The sequence below is a fragment of the Bos taurus genome, chromosome 17, assembly GCF_002263795.3.
Source record: "Bos taurus isolate L1 Dominette 01449 registration number 42190680 breed Hereford chromosome 17, ARS-UCD2.0, whole genome shotgun sequence".
NCBI lineage: Eukaryota > Metazoa > Chordata > Mammalia > Artiodactyla > Bovidae > Bos > Bos taurus.
In genome coordinates, this window is record NC_037344.1 from 70,016,279 (window position 1) to 70,041,472 (window position 25,194).

The following is a 25,194-nucleotide window of genomic DNA, read 5'->3' on the forward strand; positions in this document are numbered from 1 at the left end:
GTCCTCTGTAAAGTGGAGTGAGAGTCAGAAGTGGTAGTAGATGTGAATGTGCTTTGAAAACTGGAAAGTGCGTTCAGATCAGGAGTGAAGAACGGTAGGGGTAGGGACAAGGGCACACAATGGACTGCTGCAGGGCTCCTCTGTGGTCAGGTCTAAATCGAGGCCTTCCGGGGACCAGGCCAGCTTTCAGCAGGATGGCAGCGCACATATGCCCGGGGTCTACTTCCTCTCTACTCTATCTGGTTCCTGAGCTGACAGGGCCCTCTGTTCTCTAGACCAGTGTCCCAGAGGCTCTGTCCACATCGTGTTCTGCAGGTGCTCAGTGAATGGACCCGGGGAAGGGCCTGGTGCAGTGAGGCTCCTGTGCCTGAGGGAAGGCAGGAGGTGGGGAGAGGAGGCTCTGGGGATGGGGCCCAGGGTACGTTGCAGAGAGAGCTTGTGTGAGCGGCCGGCCTGGGAGTTGACTGAAACCAGTTATGTGTGTCTGTACCCGCTCACTCAGCAAATATTTGAGTGCCTACTGGGATGAAGCTCTAGAGCTTAGGTAGGGACCACGTGATCAGTCTGCTAAGAATTAGAAAGAAAGTGATACGGTCTACCTAGAGTCGGCACATGCCGGCCTGTCCCAGTGCCTGGCCTGCTGCAGGACTGCTATTCCCTGCAAACTCTGAGGTGACCTGTCACTGTCCCCTGGCCATTCCTACCCTGCCACCTGCCATGACCCCGATTGTCCCCTTAGGCCTCTGTAGGAAATGTGCTGTGTGGAGCCTTGTAGGGCCAGTGAATGGAGAGGGCAGTGAGTTGGGGGCAGTGGGTGTATGTGCATCTCCCCACAGCAGCAGCCCCCTCCTACCTTGGTGGCTCCTACAAGTCACTGTGTTATCTCATACGGCCACCTTAGCAGCCTGTAGGAGGTGTGACATTTTCATTTTTCTGGTGAGATACTCAAGCCATCAAGGCTTTTACTCACAGGCCTTTACACGGCTGGTCAGTGTGGAGCCAGGACTTCAGCTCAGAACTCTCAGGTTTGGGAAGTGAAACATCAGGGAAAAAGTTTTTTAAGGGCATTGTTATTGTCTGACTTTAGAATACAGGTAAAAATGTCAGTATTATAAACAGGGAGGACCTCTGACCCCCACCTGCAAAGTTCCCCAGCCCTCCTAATCCCAGAAATGACTGTTGATAGTTTATAGTGTGTGCGGTGTAGACATTTTCTTTGTGAATGTGTGGATGTACACTCATTTATATAATCTATTTCTTCTCACCTAAATAAACTTATACTCTCCTGCAGCCTGACCTCTTTGTAAAGTACCTTTTATTATGGAAGATTTTCAAGCACACATAAATAATGCGATGAATCCGCATTCATCATCCAGCTGCAACATCAACTTCCTCGTTCTTGTTTCATCTTTTTTTTCCACTTTCACTTTTCCCCCTCGAGTACTTTAAAGCAGGTCCCAAACATTTTCTCATTCCTTCATAAAGACTTAATTGTACATATCTAGCAGGTGAAAAAAATTTAAATATGCCATTATCACAACCAATAAAAGTAACAGTAATTCTTTAATATAAACTAATGCCCAGGCTGAGTCGGTTTTTGTCAGCCATCTCACAAACGTCTTTGAGCAGGTGGTTTGTGTGAATCTGGTTCCAGTGAGACCCGCCTGCTGCCAGTGGCTGGTGTGTCTCAAGTCTCAGTTTATAACTCTGCGCTGTTTATTTTCTGGAGAACTTTGGTTACTTGTCCTGTAGAAACTCCTACATTCTGAATTTGCTGATTGCAGCTCCCTGGAGTTGTTTAACACGTGCCTCTGTGCCCCGTATTTTCTGAAAATGGTCATTTGTTTTACAGACTTGATTAGAGTCTGTGTTTTAGGGCGAGGACACTTTGTTATTGGTGCTGTGTGCTTCCTGTTGCATCACATCAGGCGACTGTCATTAAGATCCATCAGTGAACCTGACTGAAGGTTGTCTTTCCACATCTGTACATATAGTCCTTAATTTAAAAAAATTTTTTTTTTTTTTAAAGAAACACACGTGTCAGGGTGCTTGAGTTGGAATGACAAAGAAAGGCCATAATGGGGCCCTCACAGACAGGCTCCATGCTGTGAAGAAGAGAGCAGACTTGTGGAGAGGTGGAAGCCCTGGACCACGGGGAAGACCTGGAGCAGAGGCCAGAACAGTGCTGTGCTGCTGGCAGCCAGCTGCTCTTCTGGGACATTATGTAAAATGATGTAACTGAGTGAAAAAGTGGTGCTGAGCTGGCTGCCTCTCCCTGCTCAAGTCACTGAGCTGCTGTTGTGGTGAGGGGTGCTCGTGGACGCCGAGTTCCAAGTCCGTGGTGTGTAGGAAGGCCCTGGGCCTGAAGGGACTGTGGCCTTTTGGTCCTTATCTCTTGGTACCCTGGAAGCTGAAATCAGGGAGGTCTTCTGTTGCTCCAGGGGTGAGTCCCAGACTTGTGGTGGGCCTACCTGCGCTGGAGAGAGTGAGTGGGATGGCCTGCCGCAGCAGTCTCAGAGAAGGAGAGGGCACCTGGAGACCATGGAGTCCAGTGCCTCAGTTTACAGATGAGGAAACCGTGGCCCAGAGAGGAGAAGGGAGGGTTTCAAGACCACCTAGCAAGTGGTCTTGGAACCACTATAAGCAAGCTGGAGGCTCAACTGTGACCAGCATCCAAGCCTCTGATTCTCTGACTGGTAGTCAGCTAGCATTTCCCCCTTGGAATTTCTGAGGTGACCAATTCTTACTCTGCAGCTAGAATTTCTGGGTATCCTTTGGTGGTGGTCTCATGCTTGTTCTTGTTCAACTCCTGGTGGATCTTTGAACTGGAGGTGGTCATGAACGGTGGTCTGTTTCTCCCCGCGTGTGGTGCCCAGCTTGGTCTGTGGTGGTGCAGTGGTGGAGTGAATACAGACTGTGTCAGGAGTCCCAGCCTCAGCTCCGCATCCGTTAGTCAGCCAAGAGGTCTCATGCTGCAGTTTTCCTGAGGGGTAAAAGCTTTTCCTTCATTATGTTTATATTTATTTTTTACTTACGGTAGGTGATACTGATTTTCTATTTTCAGCAGGGATATAGCCTTCTCTTTATTGAAAGTTGGTAGACTTAGACAAAATAAGGTAGATAGGATTCCAGCTTAGCAGAAGGGAAAATGCAAAAGATGGCAGTGTGGAAAATGTTGGACCAGATGACTTTTTGTCCTTGCCAGCTTCCTAACCTTTCACGGTTCCAGGGTTTTCTTTGTATTCTGGTGTGTGCTGGTCACAATCCTCTGGCTTGAGCAGACTCACCCACCAGCATAGAGGCCGTCCATAGTTATGAGCACTGCCTGTGAACTTTCAGTCTGATTGAGCGTGTATTTATCACTTGGGCAGTTCCCCAGGAGAATGGAAATACACTGAGACGGGGTCCTGGTTCCAGTGGAGGCTGTCTTCTTCTTGTGTGCTGTTATTTACGTGGTCCATTCTGGGCTACATTCACGGAAAGTTTCTGAGTCATTTTTCTCTGGCTAACACCCCACGACTGCCACCCTCTGCCACTTCTAGGAAGTCTCAAGGGTTCAGTCATAATCTGAATTTCCAGACGTGAGAGAAGATGGGGGTGTTGGTGTGGAGCGGGGCACAGAGAGTGGGCTGCAGAAACGGGCAATCATGTCTCTGCCTTTCAGATTTCCCTGGGGAGAGTCTTCACCCCGAGCTTGCTGACGGCCAAGGATGGCAAGCAAGGGGCCCTCAGCCCCTGCGTCCCCGGACAGCTCCAGTGCGGGGGGGCCCAGTGGCAGCAGCAATGGCGCTGGTGAGAGCGGGGGCCAGGACAGCACGTTTGAGTGCAACATCTGCCTGGACACAGCCAAGGACGCCGTCATCAGCCTGTGCGGCCACCTCTTCTGGTCAGTACCCTTCCGTTCTTCTGGGGCACACGTGCCAGGTCTAAAAAGCTTGTGGCCCTGGACAGTTTTGGAGCATTTGGGTCCTGATATACTCAGGCCCAAAGGCAGGAGACCTGGGTTCTCATCCCCGCTGTGCTGCTGATAAACTGAGTGACCTTGGACAGGTCCTGTCCCCACCCTGGGCTCCCTGACCCCATCCCTGAAGTGACAGTGCTCACCATTTAGTGAGCACCACTCCATGCCCACTTGCTGCACTGAGCCAAGAGGCAGTTACAGTGCAATGGCCCTGAGCAAGGACCTTGCCCTGAATCCTGACTCCACCACTTTCCTCCTGAGTGACCGTGGGCAAGGTGCTTCCACACACAGTGCTTCATTTTACAGGGTTGTTAGGGAGCATTCAGTGACTTAGAAGAGCATGTAGAAATGTTATGTTTTAGCTGTGATCCTGATGTTTGTTACCATATTTTACGTTTATCAAAATGAAGTGGCCGAGTCCGTGTCCATTTCAGCCTTGGTGCTTATAGAAGCCCCTCCTGGCTCTGAGAATCTGGGTGGATGCCAAGATTTTATTGATTTATTTTTTTGCTCTTGCTTTTGAGCTGGACCCTGAGGGTTAAATTGGGGAAACGAGAGGGATGAGAGTGCCAGCCAGGTAAGGTGCAGAGCGTGCCGCCCGAGGCAGGCGGTTTGCATGGTCAGGTTCATGTGACACCTGAAGCTGCTGTGTGGGCAAGGAAGTATTAGAAGCAAGAGGGTTAGAGGAGGATTGGGCTAGATTGTCAAACCTAGATTTGATTAAGCAGAACATGGAGCTGTTGAATATTTTTGAGCAGAGGAGTGGTGTGAAGAAAGGGTCATTTAAATAACGTGTCAGTAAGTTTAAATTGGCAACAGGGAAAAGGATAAATTTATTAGCGATTTTTTTTTTGGAGGCTCTTGCTTTGATGATTAAGTTTTATGCAAGAACTGTTTGTCATCAGCCCTCTCTTAGAAATTGAAGATACTCTAGTTTTGTGACTGAGGTATCATAAAACCAAGATTTTAAAAAATTAAGAATTCAGTCAGGGTACCATTGGAAAGAACACATTCAAAAATGAAACAAATGCTTCCAACCCTAGTGGTTTGTCCCCAAGCAAATCTGCTGTCCTCGCTCTGAACCCCAGCTTCCTTGTCTGTGAAGTGGAGACAGTTGCCTCGAAGGTTAGTGTGACGACTGTTGAGTGACACGGAAACAGGAATAGTCATTCAGCCATAGCCTGGCACACAGTGGTTGTTTAATGCCTGGGAGTGACCATCATCATTGTTAGAATCTGGAATTTTTCCTGGAGAGGCACCCTGTCTTCTCCCCTGCAGCCTGTGAGGGAAGTTGCCACTGGAGAGCTGCCACAATTTGGGGTGCCCTCTGCTCTGTTGGGAATGGAGTTGCAGGGTTAACGTTGGAGTCAGGTGTCTGTTATGTCCAGGGAGGTTGTGTGTTCTGGGTTATGAGGGTAAAGTTCAGTAATTGGGAAAGGAATTATCGTCTGAGTCCAGAGGAGATACGTTGCGTCTGCGTTTTCTACTGTCCTAGCGCTTGGTAGGCATGCACCAAGTGTTTGTTGGTTGAGTGGATGAATGAATGAAGAGAGAAAGAATAAATCTGGAGGTAGAGTAACTTTTCCTTCAGTTCTGTAAATGTCTCCAGCACCCAGTGCTGGGCAGCAGAGGGACAGGAAACTGGAAGCCAGAAGACTTCTGTTTTGTTTGTTTTTGACTGTGCTGAATCTCCGCTGCTGAGCAGGTTTTCCTCTCGTTGCAGCTTGTAGGCCTCTTGTTGCAGTGGTTTCTCGTGTTGCAGATGGCAGGGTGTAGGGTGCTCAGGCTTCAGTAGTTGTAGTGCATGAGCTCAGTTGTTCTGTGGCATGTGGAGTCTTCCCAGATCAGGGATTGAACCCATGTCTCCTGCATTGGCAGGAGGGTTCTTTACCACTGCGCCAGGGAAGCCCAGACTTCTGTTTTAGTCCTGGTGCCACAGGCAAGTGGTTTCATGTTTCAGAGTTTGGTTTCTTCATTTGTAAAATGAGAAATCAGGTAGCAGTCTCTCCCTAAGCTGAATGTAGACCTTTCTGCCAAGCAGTGTCCCCGTCTTTCCATTATTTCACGATGTCTTTACCGTGCCGTTGAACTTTTAAGCTGCTTCCTGCCTGCAGAGCTCTCAGGGCTGAGAACAGCCTGAAGATTTTGTTAAATTGGGTCTAGATCCCACCTTCCTTGTGGGCCTGAGGAGGCTGTGAACCCACTGAAGTTGAGTCTAAAATAGGACATGTGTGCACGTGCGTGTGTGTGAGGATGCCCCCGTGAATTTCCCTGCACGGAGGATCCTTAGCTTTTGGTGGTTTCCTTCAGAGGTCGTAACCCCCCCAGAGGTCGCTTTGTAGAGAAGCTGGTTTGGGGAGGGTCTGGAGCCTGGGGATCTTCATAAGTAGTGGGACTCCGAGGGTAGAGACTCGGGTCTTGTCCCCATTGCTTCTCTTCCTCTGTGGCTTTAGCTTAGTCTCTCCTAATTTCTGATACCATCAGTCCCCACAGGCTCTCAGTGGGTTGCAGTACTCCACAGTTCAGTCCTGTTGCCCCTTTCTCTGCTCCCACCACACCCAGTGTTTCTGTTAACGAAATCATTTTTTTACCTTTCCCCCTTTCTCTTTCTCCTTGATGAATGCTTGCCCTGGGGACTCTTGCAGTTGGCCGTGTTTACATCAGGTAAGATGCATTGCATTTTACTTTGTCTTTCATCAGCTGTGGTTGCACAAGACACCCCTGGTCTCAGGAGACTGCTGTCAGCAGCTGCAATCTCCCCTGCTTGTGGGCTCATTTGCCTGTGTTCCCCCTAACCCTGTGTATTCACCTGCCTGCTGACAGCCACTTGATGAAACAAGAGGTCAGTGGCGTCCCAGGCGGGGTGCTCCTGACTGCTGCCAGTGGCCTTTGTGGCTTTGGCAAGCTGCTCCTCTCTGGGTCTCATTCCCTCATGTGTAAATCAGATTGGATGTGATAGTATGTTAGATTTTATTGTTGAGATTGTGTTTCTATAAAAAGTACCTCCCATCATATCAGCACTCTTTCTAGCCTTAAAGGCCTTGAAAATACTAGGAAGGGGAGAACTCTTTTCGTCTCAATGGAGAGCTTCTATGAAAAAGTCTGTTTTCCCAGCATTTGATTATTATGAAAACCAGTTGGTAAGTCTTCTCCAAGACCCAGGCGCCTGCTTGGTGGGACAGAGCGGGGCCTGGCATTGATGGCTGGCTGTGAATAATCGCTGCTGGCTGACAGTCTCCATGGTTGTTGGCAGTCAAGCCCTGTACTCGTAGGTGGCTTGGGAATGTAGAGGGAGGTTAGAAATTCCAGACCGCTGGAGCCTCAGAATCTGAACGGGAGAAGCAGAGGAAGCGAGAGGGCTTTCCACTGCGTTTCCAGGCTGTGTGTTCTGACCCCAGTGGAACCTGGTAGAGCACGTCTGTTGTACATCGATAGAGAGCACGCAGCACACTTTCACGCCTTTGACAGTAAAATAAAGGCAGTAGGGTATAAAACCGTCAGATGCTGCGTTCTCCTTGCCCTGAAATTCTAGATTCACATTTGTGTGATAAATGACGTATCATTGTGTCTAAAGGTACAATTTATGCTTTAAGATAAATATTGAGTGTGTATGTATGTGTGTGTATATGTATAGAGAGAGAGATTATAAATCAGTATCTAATGTCTACAAAGACACTAACGTAATGTATTTTTATTTTAATTTTGTTTTTGAGAAAACTAAAATTATTTTAATACAACCAGGGAAAGGACCTAGAAAACTCAAAATGGGATTGTTGTTTTTAATTTTGAAAGAAGTAGTTGAATGCACAAATTAATGGAAATGCATTAAAAAACACTAAGCAAATTTAGATAATAAGAAAAATCTATCCTTAGCACATAGTAAATAACCAGAAAATGGTCAGTTTATGTCTAGATACTGATGACTAAGGTACATAGTTGTTGAGGAAATGCTGTAAAAGTAAGAAACAGAAAAATATGACTGTCAGGATCATACAATTGACCTGTTGAGGAGGCCTGTTGAGGAGGTGGAGATTTAAAGTTTGTTATTTTGGGACTTCCCTGGGGTCCGATAGTTAAAACTCTGTGCTCCCAATGCAGGGGGTGGAGATTCAATCCCTGGTTGGGAAACTGAGATCCTACATAACACATGGCATGGCCAAAAAGAAAAATAAAGTTTGTTATACTTACATGTGCGTGCTCAGTTACGTCTGAATCTTTGCAATTCCATGGTCTATAGCCCGCCAGGCTCCTCTGTCTGGAATTTCCCAGGCAAGAATACTGGAGTGGGTTGCCATTTTCTTCTCGGAGGATCTTCCCCACCCAGGGATCAAACCTACATCTCCGGCTTGGCAGGTGGATTCTTTGCCACTGTGACACCTGGGAAGCCCTTGTTATATCTGCCGCCTAACCTGAGACTGGGTCTGTCAGACCTCTTGACACAGCTCCAGGCCTGCAGTTGCTTCCTGCTGGGAAGCCCCGTGAGAGAACGAAGCATTAAAAAGCCTGTTTAATTATGATAGCATTTAAAGGCAATTTTGATTGCACCACTAGTAAATATTTATCAAGTGCCAGGTGCAGGATGAGAGACTTGGGTTCCTTGCGATGTTCCTTGCTGGTGTTCATGTTTCCAGCGTGAGACCTCTGGTCCTCTGCTGGCTCTGACAGACCACCCTGGTGGGCTTCCGCCCTTCATGCACTTTTCTCTCCTGCTTGCAGTGGTTGGAGACGAGACCTAACAGACAGGTGTGTCCAGTTTGCAAAGCTGGCATCAGCCGCGACAAGGTCATCCCGCTCTATGGCAGGGGCAGCACTGGGCAGCAGGACCCCAGGTGAGTCCATGGGGCCCCTCTTACTGCTCCCCGTGGACACATACTCACTTCCATTCAGCACCCCTCACCCCCACCCTTTAGTAGGTGCTTAGAGACCCTCAGTTTCCAGACGCTTGAGATCCAGATGGGAGTCAGCCAGGAGGGGAGCGGAGCCAGGTTGCCACTTGCTGGGCTGTAACAGACGTGCTCTGAGCACCTGCTCGTGGGCTGGTCATGTGCTGGGCAGCACGCCGGACTCCACCACCGCAGGTGTGCAGAGTGCTGTGAGGGAGCCTGGGAAGCAGGGTATCCAGCGGGAGGATCTGCAGGGAGGGCGGTGGCTGTAGCAGTGATGTAGAGAGTCAGGGGGAGGAAACGGGATTGGGAGACTTTCTGGGGTCTGAGATTTCTGGAGATGGAGGCATGAGCAGGTCTGGCATGCTGTAGACACAAGTACTGAGAGCCTGCATGGTGTGGTGCGTGCACACACACACACACACACATAAACACACTCTCTTCCTGCAGCTCCTCCCCCACACACTCTATCTCTTCCAGCATCACACACACATAGGCACACACATAGACACACACACACACACACACACTCTCTCTCTCACTCTCTCTCTCTGTCTCTCTCCCTCCACCCCCTCGCCCCAAACTCCTGCAGTGTCTCTTAACCTTCCACCCCACTCCAGCATACCCTGTACCCAGACACATTGGCCTTCCCTTAAGGGACACACTTACCCTTTTACCTTCATGAGCCTTTGTATTTATTGTCCCTTTGCCCTTTCTACCCTGTTGGTCCTGCTCAACTCCCCGCTCCTCCTCTATAAATTCTCCATCTTTAATGAGCAGCCCTAAAGTCACCTCCTCCTTGAAGCCCCCTTTCCTCCCCACATTAGGTGCTTGTACCCTGCTCCATTCAGTTGGCACCTCCATTAAAGAAGTGCCTTCTACACAGTAGTGTGATATTTTACAGCCCCTTTAACCCACAAGCACTTCAGAAGTGGTGTCTGTCATAGCCTGCTGCCTGATGGGTAATGAGCAAAGTACTTGCCCAAGAGTAGTGGGACATAAAGCTGAAGGTGATGGGGTGGAACAGAGAGACCCTGAATCTCAGCCCTCTCTGCTGACAGGCCATCTTCTGTTCCAGTTTGGATTTTGGGTTTTTGACACAGTGACCCACTGGCAGTCATAACCAGTCTAGGTCCAGCTCTCTATTAGAGGAGTAAGCCAAGAGCAATCTGATGAGCATCTTGTAGCAAGTGGATTTTCTCTCTGGTTTTCTACACACTGCTGCCGTTGTTGCTGCTGCTGCTAAGTCGCTTCAGTCGTGTCCTACTCTGTGCGACCCCATAGACGGCAGCCCACCAGGCTCCCCCGTCCCTGGGATTCTCAAGGCAAGAACACTGGAGTGGGTTGCCATTTCCTTCTCCAGTGCATGAAAGTGAAAAGTGAAAGTGAGGTCGCTCAGTCATGTCCAACTCGTAGCTACCCCATGGACTGCAGCCCACCAGGCTACACACTAGGGAAAGGCAATTGCAGGTAGCACAGAGTTGATAGTTGATCTGACTGGGCATTGGTTCATGTGCATGGCACGAAAAGGGGCCCTGGCCTTGACCTTTTTGGTGAAGGGCTCCCCCACTCAGGAAACAGATCAAAGCGTTTCCTAATGGACTGACTTTACACCGTTTCTGTTTCAGAGAGAAGACCCCTCCCCGTCCTCAAGGACAGAGGCCAGAGCCGGAGAACAGGGGGGTAAGGAAAATTCTAGAACAAACCTTCTTGAAATGAGCCCCTGACTTTAGAAGTTTCCCTCTTGGCCCTACACTATTTCTCCTTGATTACAAAAGTAAAGGGAAATTTGCAAAATACAGAAAGGAAAAGAGGGGAGAAAATAACTTATAATCACACCATCCAGAGATAACCACTGGAAACATTTTGGTCTGTTTACTTTTCTATTTTTCTATAATTATTTGTGTACACAAACTTTATAGATTTGTGTGTGTATCTTTTACAGATAGATCTGTTTGTATACGTATATTTTTATTTTTATGGCATTTGGCTCCTGTTTTGTAACCACCTTTTAAAATTGTATTCTTTCTTTTTAAATTAAAAAATTTATTTTTAAAAATATTTCTTTTTAAAATTTTATTTAATGCCTTCTGTATGCTGGGCATCAATCTAGGCACTGGTGATGTACATAGTGAACATACTAAAGATCCCTGCGTCTGTGGAGTTCATAGGCAGCTCTGGGAGATATTTCAGGTTCCGTTCCAGACTGCCACAGTAGAGTGAGTATCACAGTAAAGCAAGTCACACAATTTTTTTGGTGTTCCCAGTGCGTATAAAAGTTATGTTTGCAGTATAGTCTATTAAACGTGTAATAAGCAGACATAATTTTTAGACAGTAAATTAAATTATGGCCAAAAAAAGTATATACTTCAATTAAGAAATACTTTATTGCTAAAAAATGCTATCATCAAAACCTTCAGCAAGTCTTAGTAGTAGTAACACCAGAGATTACTGATCGTAGATCACCATAACAAGTCTCATAATGAACAAGTCTGGAATACTGCGAGAATTAGCAAAATAGGATAAATCAAACCAATGATGTTGGAAAAATGGTGCCTTTAGACTTACTTAATGCAGGGTTGCCATAACCTTCCATTTGTAAAAAACACAGTGTCTGTGAAGCACAATACAATGAGAAATATCCTCAGAGAGGGAGGGATTTGTAATGATGTATCTTGAGATTTTGCATCAGTAATATTTTACTTCATGGCCATTTAAATGATCACATGGACTTAATGTAATTTATTTAATCCTTTGGATTGAATGGATATCTAACTGCTTCCTTTTCTTTTTTATATTTAAAAAATACTCTGGTGAATTTTTTTTTTGGCCACACTGCACAGCCAGCTTGTAGGATCTTAGTTCCCCAACCAGGGATTGAACCCAGGCCCTCGACAGTGAAAGCACCGAGTCTAAACTGCTGGACCACTAGAGAATTCCCCTTCTGATGAATTTATAACTTTTTTGCAGGTTCATGATTACTGGGATAAATTCTTAGTAGAGTTACTGGATTAAAAATTTGCACATTTAAATGTGCACAAAACAAGTATATTTCATTTCCCCATCTTTTCGTCTGTGTGCTTGTGTATGTATATTTTTATGTAGCCATTAGTATTCTGCTTTCTTCTTCAAGAAAATTGTTTAATTTTAAATTTTTTATTTTGTATTGGGGTATAGCTGATTACCAGTGCTAAAATTTAATTTTGACAATATTTTCCATAATGTTCTTCATGTCCTCTTTATTAGTTTTAATGATAATAAAAAATACTTATTTCATTGAATTTTGATGCATTATAATTTGTTTTTTTTTTTCATTGAAGGACCTTTTAGTTGCTTTCAGAATGAGGATCTTAGTAACAGCAGTGAACACTTGATGAATGATTATTATATGCAAAGAACTGTATGTTAAGGCTTTATATGTATGATCTTATTTAAACCTTACATCAACACACTGAACAAAAGAGAAAACTGAGGCTTGTGAAGTGACTTGTCCGGGGCCACACAAAGCTGAAACCTAGACCAGGCTTGTATTGAAGTCCTGGCTCTTGACTACCAGATGACCCCACGTTAACCATCCCAGGCTTTGGTTCCCAGCAGAGCATTGCTCCTAACACGGTAATCCGAGGCCCCAGGAAGGTGGAGGCCCTGGCTGAGATGTACCTCAGAAAACTGAGATGTACCTCTGACGTTGACCAGCGCCACTCACAGCCGCCAGTCAGGCTTTGCCTGCTCTGCCCCAGGAGCAGAAGCCTGTGAGGACTTGTGGGGTTGCAGAGGTGTTGCTGGAAGTGGGGCTGGAGGGCCAGTCCTTGGGCTGGCCCTGAATGAGGTGGTGGTTCCTGATGAAACAGTTGCATCTTTCTAGGTGAGGCAGCCCTGATCCCAGGAGCCCTCAGACTCTACCAGGCTGGTTCTGAGTCGGAGGCTTTTCTGTACCAAGGATATGGAAACCAGTTGTTTTCTTCCCTGAACATCTTATCAAAATCGGCTGTTAGGCTTTATGGGTAGTGCGGTCCAGCAGGAAGTTCAGAGCTGGTGCCAGGCTACGCTCAGTAGGGATGGGGGCGGCCACTTCCATGACCTTCGAAAGGCTCACAAGTGCAGCCGGTCAGCTGTTTGTGAAGAGCAGTTAGCCCAACAATTTTTCTTATTAAAATTATTTTAAAATCATTTGTTCTAAGGATCTACCCATGGATGCAGAGGAGGAGAGTTTTTTTAAGATGTGCACAGTAATTAAGAACATGGAGGGGGAAGAGGGGTCCACGTGATTAAGACTCTGCACTTCCATTACAGGGGGCTCAGGATCGATCCCTGGTCAGGAAACTAAGATCCCAAATGCTGCTCAGTGCTGCCAAAAAAATAAAATTAAAACAATATGCTTTGGGACTTCGCTGGTGGTTCAGTGGCTAAAACTCTGAGCTCCCAAGGCAGGGGGCCCAGGTTCCATCCCTAGTCAGGGACTGGATCCCACATGCCACAACTAGCACAGACCTGGTGTAGCCAAATATTAAAAAAGAAAAAAAGCATGGATTTTCAAACCGTATTATTGATCTAGTTTCAGATCTAAACTCTACCCCTTACCAGCTGTGTGACCTTGGTCAAGTTATTTCACCTCTGAGCCTTGGTTTGGTCATCTGTGAATGTGGGTGATGCTGATGTAAGAATTAAATGTGATTTGAATGTCCCAGTACTTCACTTGATGCCCAGCACAAAGTTGGCCCTTAGAAAATAGGAGTTAACCTATTTACAGTATTGCAGTTCCTGCCGAATCTTTTCATGTGAAAGATGATGCCGGGTAGAACACATTATAGAGAGAAAAGCTGAGGATGATACCAGACTGCTGGCAGTGATCATTGCAGGCAGGAGTTATGAAGTGGAGGGTGAACAAGGAGACCTCTGACTTCTATGTCATTTATTCTTACAATATGTGAATTTCTCATAGCCAGCATATATTACTTTTATAATCAGGAGAAAAGGTGTTTTGAAGTTTTAAAATTCTCTGTGACAATATTAAAAGAAAAATTTGAGGGAAAATACTTACCCTTATCTTTTCCACCTGTGTACGTATTGTCTTGTACCTGTGATCATGGTGTTCAAACAGTTTCATCTGATAACTTGTCACAAGAGTCTTTCTGTGTTCCTGCATAGTCACCGTAATGTTCTCTGGGAGGAGGTATGGAAATTGTGATCATGGTCTCCATTGTTGGCTGATTACGGTTCCACTTTCTATTGCTGTTACAGATAGTGTGTAGCTTGTTCTATGTTCCTTTGTAATTGGGCATGGGGGTTATTGCCACTCCGGCTGTTACAAAGCATGAAGAGTTTTCTGGCTAGTGTAGGACTCTGGGAAAGAACCCCTGGAGCTCTGAGAACCCTCACATGCATCAGCAGAGAGTTCTACTTTGGGCCAGAGCCAGCCCTTTCTGGCATTCACAGCTCCTTAGCTGGGCCACCTGGAAGGGCAGAAGAGCAGAGCTCCTCTGCCTTGGGGTTGAGATGGGAGGAAAAGAGGGTGGGAGGTGCCACACGTAAGTAAGGTGACATGTGACAAGTAGGGGAGAAACCTGCTGGTTCTGAATTGCGTCTCTTCCACACAGGGATTCCAAGGGTTTGGATTCGGAGATGGTGGCTTCCAGATGTCTTTTGGAATTGGGGCCTTTCCCTTTGGCATATTTGCCACAGCATTTAACATAAATGATGGGAGGCCTCCTCCAGGTAAGACCCTGTTCTCTTGGTAATTTTTCTTGTGGACTCCTTGGAATTGCACAATATGTATGTTACTACATGGATAATCAGGCTTTTCAAAATGCGCTAAACTCTTTCCAGATTACTGGTAGTCCTGGTCATGACACTGCACACTTACCAAGTGTTAGGCATGTTCAGAATGCTTTCCATCATAAACTCGGGGTCCTCCCAATGAGCCCGTGGGATGGGGGTGCAATCAGCTCCATTTTACAAACCAGAAAACACTCAGTAGTGGTTCCCAAGATATTTCCCATGCCCCTAAAATGAAAAGAGATAAACTGTACCAGCTGAGTAGAAGCATCATCCTGGGCACATACGCCTCACCTTTGACCATTGAGGGCGGGGAGGGCAGGGAGACTGCATGGAGTCAGGACCTCTCGATTACTAGCATCTTTGGCCATTTTCCCCCAGGACACACATGGGGCTGGTCCTAAGTCCCAGCCCTTTGGGAACTCTGCCTGGGTCTGCCACCTGCTTCTGCCTTTCTCCCTTTAGCTAGCTTGCGTGCCAGCTCGTTCAGTGTCGGGCAGGGTGGCGAGGTAGATGCCCTGGGCTCTGTTACAGTCTGATGCCCGGGCCTAGATCATGACCCTGGAGCTGCCAAGGCCACTGAGTGGAGCCCATGCTCACTGGGGCCTCCGGTGTGCAGGGCACAGTGCATGGTTCCGGACCAGGAGCTCACACTCTCAGGACAGGAGCCTCTCCTGAGCTGTCCATTCTTCTCGTACCTCCATCCTGGTGCTTGGCACGTGGCAGACAATCCATGAGTCTTTGTTGCCTTCCAGCCTGCCTGACTCCACCAGAGTGCCTCACTGGGGAGGAACGCAGCACCACACAATCTGGGGACTGGCCTTCCTGACTTCCTCCACCCCAGAAGTCTCTCCTCTGTCCATCTGCTGTTTCAGCAGAGGAGAGAGGTCCCGCAGCGCCGGGTGTGCTGTGCTCCAAAGGAGCCAGTCAGGGCCCTGGGAGGAGCAGGCGCCTGCCTGGCAGCACGGTTCCATCCAGCCTGGCCCAGTCTCACCTGGGCTTCCCAGGCGCACAGCCAGGCTGCCCTTGGGCCACTCCACCCCCCTGCCCCAGTCACAGGCGGTTTTCCCTGTCGTGTTGGGTACAGTTTGCTCAGCTGGGATGGAGATTCTCCTAACTCCTTGCCCCACAGGCAGGAGGAGGAGCTCTGTATAGTAGCTTTTCTCAGAGCGGAGAGGAGTGGAGACCCAGGCTCTCAGCCCACTTTTGCCCCGAGCCTGCTATGCACTAAGGGAGACAGGTCGTCTTGTCTGTCTGGGTGCTCATTCTTGCCTCTGAAAAAGGAAGGCACCCCACACGGGGCTCCGTGAAACACCTCCTGACTCACCAGTGCCAGAACCCGGAGATGGTGTGCAGAGGCTGAGAGCACAGCTGCGGGGTCTCCACCAGCTCATGGACCTTGAGATGTTGGGAAGGTCCCCTCATACCTGTGCTTCAGTTCTTGTTACACAAAATGGGATAAAAATACCTACCAGGCCGTAATGTGTACACTAAACAGCATACATCAGATACTTAACAGATCGCAGCTTTTCTTTTCTTCCTCTTAGACTTTCCTATTTTATGTGCACCTGCAGGCAAAAACCCTCTTAGGATAAACTGGAGACTTTTATCCTCATTGTTACATGATTCCACATTTTTCAAATAATTCTAATTTTGTTTTGTCTGATATTATTTGGGGTTGGAAATATTTTTAGTGTAGCAGGATTCTCTTGTAAAGAGACGAAGGTTGATGCTCTGGACTTCTGACCCCAGCGGGCAGTGTGCACAGCTGTAGCATTCTCACAGCCTCTCCCCTCCCTTGTGTCCCTCCAGCTGTCCCAGGAACGCCCCAGTACGTGGACGAGCAGTTCCTCTCACGCCTCTTCCTGTTTGTGGCCCTGGTGATCATGTTCTGGCTATTGATTGCCTAATGCTGGGCTCCCGGCCCACACCCACGGCAGGGCCGCTGGACCGGTGACACGCCACCCCCACTCTTGATGTTTGACTTCCTGGCTAATCCTGACCCCTGGAATCAGTGGGGTTAGTGACACATCAAGGAGTCTTGCTTCTCCATCAGAGTTTTGGGACTCAAGACCAGCCGTTGAGGACCCTGGAGTCTGGCCACTGCTGTAAACACCCTGCTGTAACCTCAGGCCTTGGCATCGAGTCCGTCTCTCACTGGTTACACCATGAAATCCGGTTCCAGCCAGCTCAGCAGGTCCTGACTCCACACAGGGGAGAAGCAGGAGAAGAGAAACTGTCCAGTTTCCCCCAAAGTTAACATTACAAAGACAAAGGGATGAGCCCAGTATGGGAACTTTCTTCCATCTCTTTAAATACCCCTTGGTGAGTGGCCTCTGAAGTCAGTGGGACTCCTTGAACAGAGAGGTTCCCCTGCCACATCCCAGTCCTGTTCTGTCCTGCTTCCTCCTCTTCCTCCTCCGCAGACATGCATGAAATTGCCGTTCTATTAAGAACCTAATTGCAGCAGCTGGAGCTGGGGTTGATTCATGAACTCACCGGAGACCCAAAGATATATTGCCTCTGGGCCTTGTTCAATGTCTTCGGCTCCAGAGTGGCCTGAATGACCTCCTGATTTCCTGACGTAGATTACCTGCAGAGACATGTGGTTGCCCATCACCTTACCCTCCAGAACGGTGCACATCTGCCTCCTGCTCGGGGGCACCAACCCAGGTGATTGCCGAGCCCGGGACCGACTGCATCTTAGGAACGATCTGCTGTGGAACTCAGGTGGGGTTCCGAGCTCGGGTGCAGAAAGGATTGAGCAAGCAGCCATCCCAAAGGCCGCAGAAGCTCTGGGTGCATCCTCTCCCAGACCCCCCAGAGGATACTAGGGGGCCGTGTTGAGTCATCCCAGCAGCATGTTGAAGACCACTCTCCTCAGAAGCCAGATTGTCCTTACTGAAGAGGCAGGGAGGGGGAGACCGGCATGTGACTCTGATTTTGGTATGGCTCCAAGACCTTCTGTGTGTGTGCTAAAACCAGGGGAGCACGCACCTCCAGAGCCCCTGGTGTTTTGTAGAGCCGGGCGCAGAGACCAGGAGCCTCAGCATGATAAGAGGATGCAGTCTTCCCGTGGAAACCTTCCCCTGGAAACGTCCAGGGAAGCCATTCGTCCCCAGCCCTTGATCTGATTTTCACTCTGAATCTGATTGAGGAAGAGTGGTGCCGGCAGCAAGCCAGTTTACCGGGTGGGATGGATCTCGCTCTGCTGGTCTGGCCTCTTCCTAGAAATCTAGTCTCTTGCAGGAGAGACCCTCGGGATGGGGGGAGGTGGATTTACTCTGGGGCTCTCTCCCTTCACCGGTCCACACTGCTCCTGGGTTTACCCCAGTTGAGAGCCCCACCTAGTGTGTGTTCCAGATACGGCTCTGCACAGCCTGTGGAAACCGAGACCTGGAGGAAGATGAGGGAGGCCCTCTGCCCTCTTCACTGCAGCCCCCTTCCCCAGCCCCGTACCTTTCAATGCCAGAGCTCAGTGTTCAAACCGACAAAACACAAGTATTGAATAGGTGGTTCATTTACCGAGCCCATTTGGTAGGAATAAGCCACCTGCTTTACAGTGTGCCTGATGGATTTTAAACATTCTCTGGGCGCCCACAGAAGAGTGCTCTTTTTCTCACCTCTGGAAATCCCCAAAGTGTGAGGCCCCCTGAAGTTTCTCAGTGCGATGGCCCCACCTAGTGATGGGCAAGAGGACTTCAGTTGGATGGATCCAACAGAAATGGGTCTGCAGAAGAAAGGTTAAAGAAAGAAGGGTTGCAGGTAGGAAGACAAATAATTTGGACCCGTCAGTGAAGTGGAGTGAGCCCAGGAGAGCTCCACCAGCAAAGGCATCCCAGGAAACTGTTAGAAAAGCCAGGTTGGCCCTGTGCTAATCTTGAACCTTGCAGGTCCCCACTTGCCCTCTGCCAGGAGTTGGGGCAGGAGAGCCGGCTTGGGACTGCTGGCCCAGCCCCGACAGGGAGCCCCCTTCCACCACTCCCCCACCCCCATCCCCCACAGGCTCACCACAGCGCCTCTCTGCCGAGGCAGTTTTCCTTTCTTCTGTGTGTGTTTTATGTTCTTGGTCCCCAGCCCCTCCTGCCACCTATCAGAAAACAACACCGTGTACAGTGGCACACCTTGACCAGTCACTAATTTTCACTGTTGTGAAAGTGATTTGATTTAGAATTAAACAAATGGTTTTACATAACTGTGAGCTGTGGAGTTTCTGTGTCAGGGGAGTGGGGGTATAGGCTGGGGACTCATCACGCTGGTCTGGCCTCTTCAAAGCACCTTTGTGTCCTCAGGAATGTTAAACTGAGGATGGAAGTCTTCAAACACCTGTGGATAATTAGAAATGAGAAGCTTAGGTTGGAGGCCTGGTTTCATAGACAGCCCCACCCAAGTTGTGACCTGTCTGGCAGGCAGACCCAGTTCTGATAAGTGTGTGGAAATCTGAAGCTTGCAGGCTGCCACAATGGAGCCTGGCTTGTGGCCCGAAAGAGCCTTGAGGAAAATTGGGTTGTTGAGTGTCAGCATGTCTCTCCATGTTCCTTGACGAGGCAGGCTGTCTTGTCCTCCAGCCGTGCCCTCCACCTTGAGCAGGGGCCGTGCTGCTCTGTGGAGTTCCTTGGAAGACGGTGGGATTACAAACCTGGCCCAGCCTCAGGCTCCCCAGCACATCAGAGCTATAGGTCATCCCTCTGAAAGGAGCTCTCTTCACCCTCTTAAACTTTGACCTCAGAGTTACCAAGTTGAATAGTGTCAAGATGTAGTAGAAAATTTGAAGATAAGGGAGCTCTAGGAGTTGATAAACCCAGTAAGAAAAGGAAACAAAGCACAGAAGAACAGGACAGTAAAGCCTCCATGGAGCAGTCTGCCAGCCCCAGTAACCGTCAACACAGGTCCAGCCTTAATTTATCCCCACGCTCACACTTCCTCTCCAATTCATTTGTCCTGTTAGAACACTGTTTGGAAGCAAATTCTAGTCATAGCCCATCAATTAAGTATTTCAATGTGCATCTCAATAATGATTTTTTTAAAACTAAAATACTTTTCATGTACCTTTAAAAATTAATGGTACTTCCTTAATATCATGTATCTAATCATTGTTCAAATCTTCCTAGTTGTCTCATAACTTTTTCGTATAGTCTGTTGAGATCCAAAATAGACCCATACATTGGTATTGGATGTCTTAAGTCTCTATTATATCTGTATGGTCCTTTTCCATCTCTTTTCTTTCCCTTGGGGTTTATTTGTTAAGGAAACCAGTTCATTTGTCCTGTTGAGTTTTCTGCGGCTTCGCTTTTGCTGTTCGCATCACCATGATATTAACCAAGTCTACTTACGCTTGTATTTCCTGTAAGTTGGTTGTTAAGTCTAGAGACTTGGCCAGATTCAGGCTTTATTTTTTGTTTATTTTGTAAGACTGTGTCATAAGTGGTGGTGTATACTTGCTGCATCATATCAGGAGACACATAATGTCTGGTAGTCCCTCTTTGTGATGTTAGCAGCCTTTCCTGATCACTGTCTAGATGTTCTCTGCGCTGTGCAACACAGTAATTGCTAGCCATGGGTGGCTGTCAGTCTCCTGAAATGTTGCTAGTGGCCTGAAGAACTGAATTTTTAATCTTAATTTAAAATCTCACATATGGCTAGTGGCTACCACACTGGACAGTGCAGATTTAGATTAGTTCACAGGGGTTGCAAAATGATATACTTGAAAATAACAATGTGTTAAGAGTTTAGAAACAAGACTGCACTTCTGGCAGAATGGGACAACAGAACTACAGAGGACATGGGGAGCAGTGGGGTCAGTGGGCACAGCTGGTGGCTGTAGGCATGGCAGAATGGCACTGGGGCAGAATGCGTTCAGGAAGAAGCAGAGTCCTGGGGAGACGGGAGTAGGAAGAGAAGGCTTTAGGGTGAGATGTGGTTAGCTCATGAGGGCCTGGTTTGGCTGTTATTTTGTAGGCAGTGGAGAGCTATCACAGGTTTTTGAGCAGAGAGGTGACAGAAGCGTAACTCTGGACGATTCATCAGTCCATTTTAGGTAGGATGATTCAGGGAGAGGAGATTACAGATCCTAGACTGATTTGGTTTGAAGCACATGGAAATGACACGGAGTGTCTGGCTGTTGACCAGTAGACCAGTTCCCTCAGGATGGCAGAGCTTCTTGCACCTTAAGCTGGTGTTAGGGCCCAGGTTTCCATTTCTGTCAGCCCAGAGAGTTGATCGTGAGTCAGTCAGCAGTATCTGGCCTCAAGGACTGACCAAGCCATGGTCATGTAGTCAAACTGGACAGTTGACTTGGTACCAGAAACGCAAGGGGCCTTCTCTCTGCACACACAGGTCTTTTCTGCCTTCTAGAACTCCCTTTGAGTTCAGTGCTTTTGAAATGTTCTTTGTGTCCATGTTGAAAAGCTTTCTCTGGGTTATGTCATTTCTATAGACTGCTGTTCTCTTCCTTTCCATTTTAACTTGTGTTTCTCAGAGTTCCCTCAGCTTCCCAGGGGGCAACTTGGGGGAGTTGTTTATCCCCTCACTCCCAGTGGGTGAAGACCATGAGGTTTGAGATGGGAAAGAAGGGAGAGAGAGTGAGGAAGGAGATGAAACAGACCTGGGTACCTTGCTTTGGGGCAGAGAGAGAGGGAAAGCCTCCCAGGGGTCTTGATTCCAAGGCTGCCAGTGCCTGGGTGTCTGGGAAAATATAGTGTAACCTCTTCCATGTGCAGGACAAATAAAAGTCCCGTGCCTTTTGTCTAGCCCTGAGGTGGCTTGTCAGGAGAGTTCCCTGGATCCCCATCACTTTAACTTAACACACAGTTTCGTCTTTACTATATCAGAGCAGAGATTTCCTCAGACACTAAAGCCAGCTGCTGAAGAAGTTTCCCAGGAACTAACAGAAGTCAGACATATCTCCGCCACTGCCCCTCAGCACTTTCTTCACACTCAGGACATCAGTGGCCCATCTGACCTGCATCTGGTTTGGACTACATGGTTAGGGCAAGAGGGAAGAGAACTGTGCTCACCTTTGCTGGGACTGGAGTCAGTGGGATGAACTTCGTCATTGGTGGGCGTGTCCTGATTCATTTCCTTGGGCCCCCTTCCTGTCCCTTCCTTGTCATTTGTACACTTTCTCATGACCTAAATCTGATCTAAGAAAAGACCCAGCACAAGAGAATCAGACAGGAAGGACCTCAGGGACCAGCTGATGTGGTCAACCCTTCATCACACAGGGAACCAAATCCAGTGAGGGAAGTGGCCATCAGCCAGGTAGTGGCTGCCAGAAACCAGTCTGTTGTCCTAAATCCTGGTCCAGGGCTCTTCTCTACAAAAAGGAATCCGAAAAGGGTGAATCCAGACCACAGGTATATTTCCACTGGAAGATCTGGTGTTTCGGAGTCATTTATGTACATACTTGGCTTGCTAAGGATCTGCCACCGAGTGTGAGCTTGCTTCTAGACAAGTGACTTCTCTGAGCTGGAAGCTTCTAAGAAAAGCTCACCCTCCACCACCCTACCCAAAGCTATTTGAGGGGTAAACCTGGTTTCTCCAGATTCATATTCTTGATTCTTGCTCTACTGAAAAGAGCTTTGAACTGGAGATTAAGAGCCTGTGTTCGCATTCCAGCTCAGCTCATTTTGAGGTAGTCAAACTTGACCCTTTAGCCCTCTTTTCTTCATCCTTAAAATGGGTAGAGGGTCCTCTGAGTTAGGTCTCGGGCCTGCTCTGAATCGCCCTCACCAGTTCGGGCACCCAAGGCGGGCGCCTCTAGCGCTAGGGGGCGCTAGGGCTGCCACAGAGCCGAGTCAGGGGGCGGGGCCTGGCCTCGGCTGGGCGGGGCGTCGGCGGGCGGGCCCCGTTCCAGGTGCGGGTTTGGTCCTCACCGGGCGCCGTAAGCGGTGCAACCCGCTCGCACCCGGGGCTGAGGTCCTCCCGCGCCTGAGGCGGCGGCGGGAGCTTCGCCGAGCTGGTGTGGCAGCGGTCTCCTCCTCATTTCCGCGCCTCCGGGACCATGGCGGCGCAGGCAGGTAAGAAAAGGCCGCGTCGTCCTGTCCTGGGCTCGGGGCGCCTGAGGGGAGCTGGCGACCTCTCGGGGGTTTCTGTCTGTGTGGTCCCTGCTCCTCTGAGGGATAATTTGGCGAGTGAGCGCAGCGCTCCCCGAAGACTCGGAGGTTGTGGGGGGCGGGGAAGAGGGCTCGCGAGAAGTGGGGGGCTAGCGGAGTGGGTCGGTTTCCCGCTAGCTGAAGTCCCTGAGGGGGGGAATGCCGGGGAGCATCTTTTTCTGTGGCCCTAGGGGCCGCAGGTCCTCAAATTAAAACTCTGGAAGCTGAGGAGCTCGGGTTTCCTTAGAGTGAGGGGTTTGAGGGAACATGGAGAGCACGGGAACCTCAGAGTTTGAGGCAGTTCTGAGGGAATGGAGAGTTTTCCCGGGTAATGGGTTTTCTGTGGAAAATTGCGGAGAGAATGGCTTTCCCCATGGGATCCAAGGCTTCTGGCGGGTATGTTGCGGTCGGTCTCCTGGGCGTTCGGATTCTTTGAGGAAGTAAGCAGTGTGGGCTCCTTGGGGGTTTAGGAAGCGATGGAAGATAGGGAGAGTGCATCTTTCTGGGGCAAGTAGGCCCCCGCCCCGGGGCCCTCACGGGGTCCCTCTGAGAGCAGAGAGGAATGTGGGCCAACACCTCCTAAAAGGAAGTATCTAAGGGTGAAGGGTAGCTTCAGGGTTAGGTTGGCTGGGCCTGCAGTCCCCTCCCCATCACCTCACACCACCCTGCAGCTTCCTGCGCTCCTTGTCGGTCCCCCAGCACCAGGACCTTACTGTTTCCCAGCCACCTGTGTGGGTGGCCCATCCTCTAGGTCGACCAGGGTCAGCATCCAGAAGCTTTCTAGAGCTGACAGGAGGGAATAGTGGCGGAGGGAGACTGTCCTGGATATCTGCCCCCTGCTTCCTGGCTTTCAGCTTGTGGACAGTCACTTCCTCCATCCTGAATACAAGGAGCAGGCCACCAGTGGGTCACTTCCTCACCATGGGAGCATGGCATTTTCTCCTTATTCTTGATAATAGGCTTCTGGAGAAAGAGGGCTAGGGGTAGACATGCTGCCTGTCTCTTCCTGTTTTACCTTTGTTTTTTAGCTTCCAGAGTTTCTTCATCTCAAATGATTTCTAATTTTTTTTTAACTTCTAGGTAATGTCGGTTCCCTGTCTTGAACTTTGATTCTCAGAAACTTGTGAAAGATCTTAGAGTGCAGTAATGTTTATTGGCTCTTTCTCTGAAGGAACTGAAAAGCTGTCCGGAGGTATTAGTGCTCCTGGATGCATTAGTTTGTACATTCTTCCTTAAAAATATTTATTGGATACTTCTGAACCACGCGCTTAGCCAAGCGCTGAGAAATATAAACAAAACAGACACAGTTCTTACCTTTATGGTGCTTACACTCCTAGAGATGAACAGTAAATAAATGAGGTGAGCAATTGAGATAATTGCAGTAAGATTGCACCAGGGGCAAGTGGAGTGGATAGGGAATACATTCCTTCAAAAAGCAAGTTTATACTGAGCCCTGAAGATAAGAAGTTAGTCCAGCTAAGAAAGGGCAAAGAACTTTCCAAGCAGAGGGAACATTAAAAAGGTCCCGGGGCAGGAAGGCACGTGGTGCCTTTGAAGAGCTATGAGAAGGTCAGTATGGCTGTATTATGGGAGAGGAGACTAAGGTTCAGAAATTGCTTGTTCAAGGTTGCAAAGTAAACCAAGTAAATGGCGTTGGTCAAAATTCATATTTTCCAGCTTCAAATATGGTGCATCATCCTCTCTATATCACAAGCACTAGAATGAAGTTGCTCATGGAGTCAGAGAAGGAAGTGGGACTTAAACTTTTACTTGTCATGTCTGAACTGTGTTCCAAGACAACTCAGATTCTTGTGTAACAGGAGAATCAGCAACAAAGAAATCAAATATTTGCTGAGTACCTATGGTGTCTAAGGCACTGGGCTGGGTCCAAGTGTTACAGATGCTAGAGATAATGTAACTCTCCTCATTTTATATGTAAAGAAACTGAGGCCCAGGGAGGAAGATGGATTTGTCTTGGGTCACTCAACTAGTGGTAGAGCCAGGACTAACCTTTGACCTGTCCAGTGCTCTTTCCAATAGTCCAAAGTCCTTGAGGTGTACAGGGTCTGGCACACAGTAGGCCCTTGGTAAATATTTGTGGAAATGAATAATATGTGGTTTGTGCCTTTGAGATATTCACTATTTAGAGTAATTAAGGAAAAAAAAAAAAAACAAATCAAGACAAGCTATTATGAGTCCTGTAGGTGACAACATTTTGTGTGTGTGTATTAGTCGCTCAATCATGTCCAACTCTTTGTGATCCCATGGACTGTAGCCTGTTAGGCTCCTCTGTCCATGGGATTTCCCAGCAAGAATACTGGAATGAGTAGCCATTCCCTTCTCCAGGGGATCTTTCTGATCCAGGGATGGAACCTGCATCTCCTACATTGGAGGCAGATTCTTTTAATATCTGAGCCACCAGGGAAGCTTTCAGGTGATAACACTAGGGAATTTCAAAGGTGAAGGAGAACTTTATTCATAC

The 25,194-nt window shown here is 48.4% G+C and overlaps 2 protein-coding genes across 4 annotated transcripts in view; both read left to right on the forward strand.

The window, feature by feature from the left end:
• The window catches only part of RNF185 (ring finger protein 185), a 30,146-nt gene extending 11,332 nt beyond the window's left edge, over window positions 1-18,814 (forward strand). For 2 of the 3 annotated variants that reach the window (NM_001083703.1, XM_059876037.1), the window contains 6 exon segments: window positions 3,665-3,886; window positions 6,607-6,625; window positions 8,678-8,790; window positions 10,473-10,527; window positions 14,442-14,559; window positions 16,432-18,814. In NM_001083703.1, the coding sequence (NP_001077172.1) occupies window positions 3,711-3,886; window positions 6,607-6,625; window positions 8,678-8,790; window positions 10,473-10,527; window positions 14,442-14,559; window positions 16,432-16,529 (579 nt within the window). In that variant the 5' untranslated portion in view covers window positions 3,665-3,710 and the 3' untranslated portion in view covers window positions 16,530-18,814. 3 annotated transcript variants of the gene reach the window in all.
• A 3,721-nt stretch (window positions 18,815-22,535) lies between these two features.
• LIMK2 (LIM domain kinase 2) overlaps window positions 22,536-25,194 on the forward strand; it is a 54,488-nt gene continuing 51,829 nt past the window's right edge. The window contains 1 exon segment of the mRNA NM_001038098.1: window positions 22,536-22,637. Within this exon segment, the coding sequence (NP_001033187.1) occupies window positions 22,622-22,637 (16 nt within the window). The 5' untranslated portion in view covers window positions 22,536-22,621.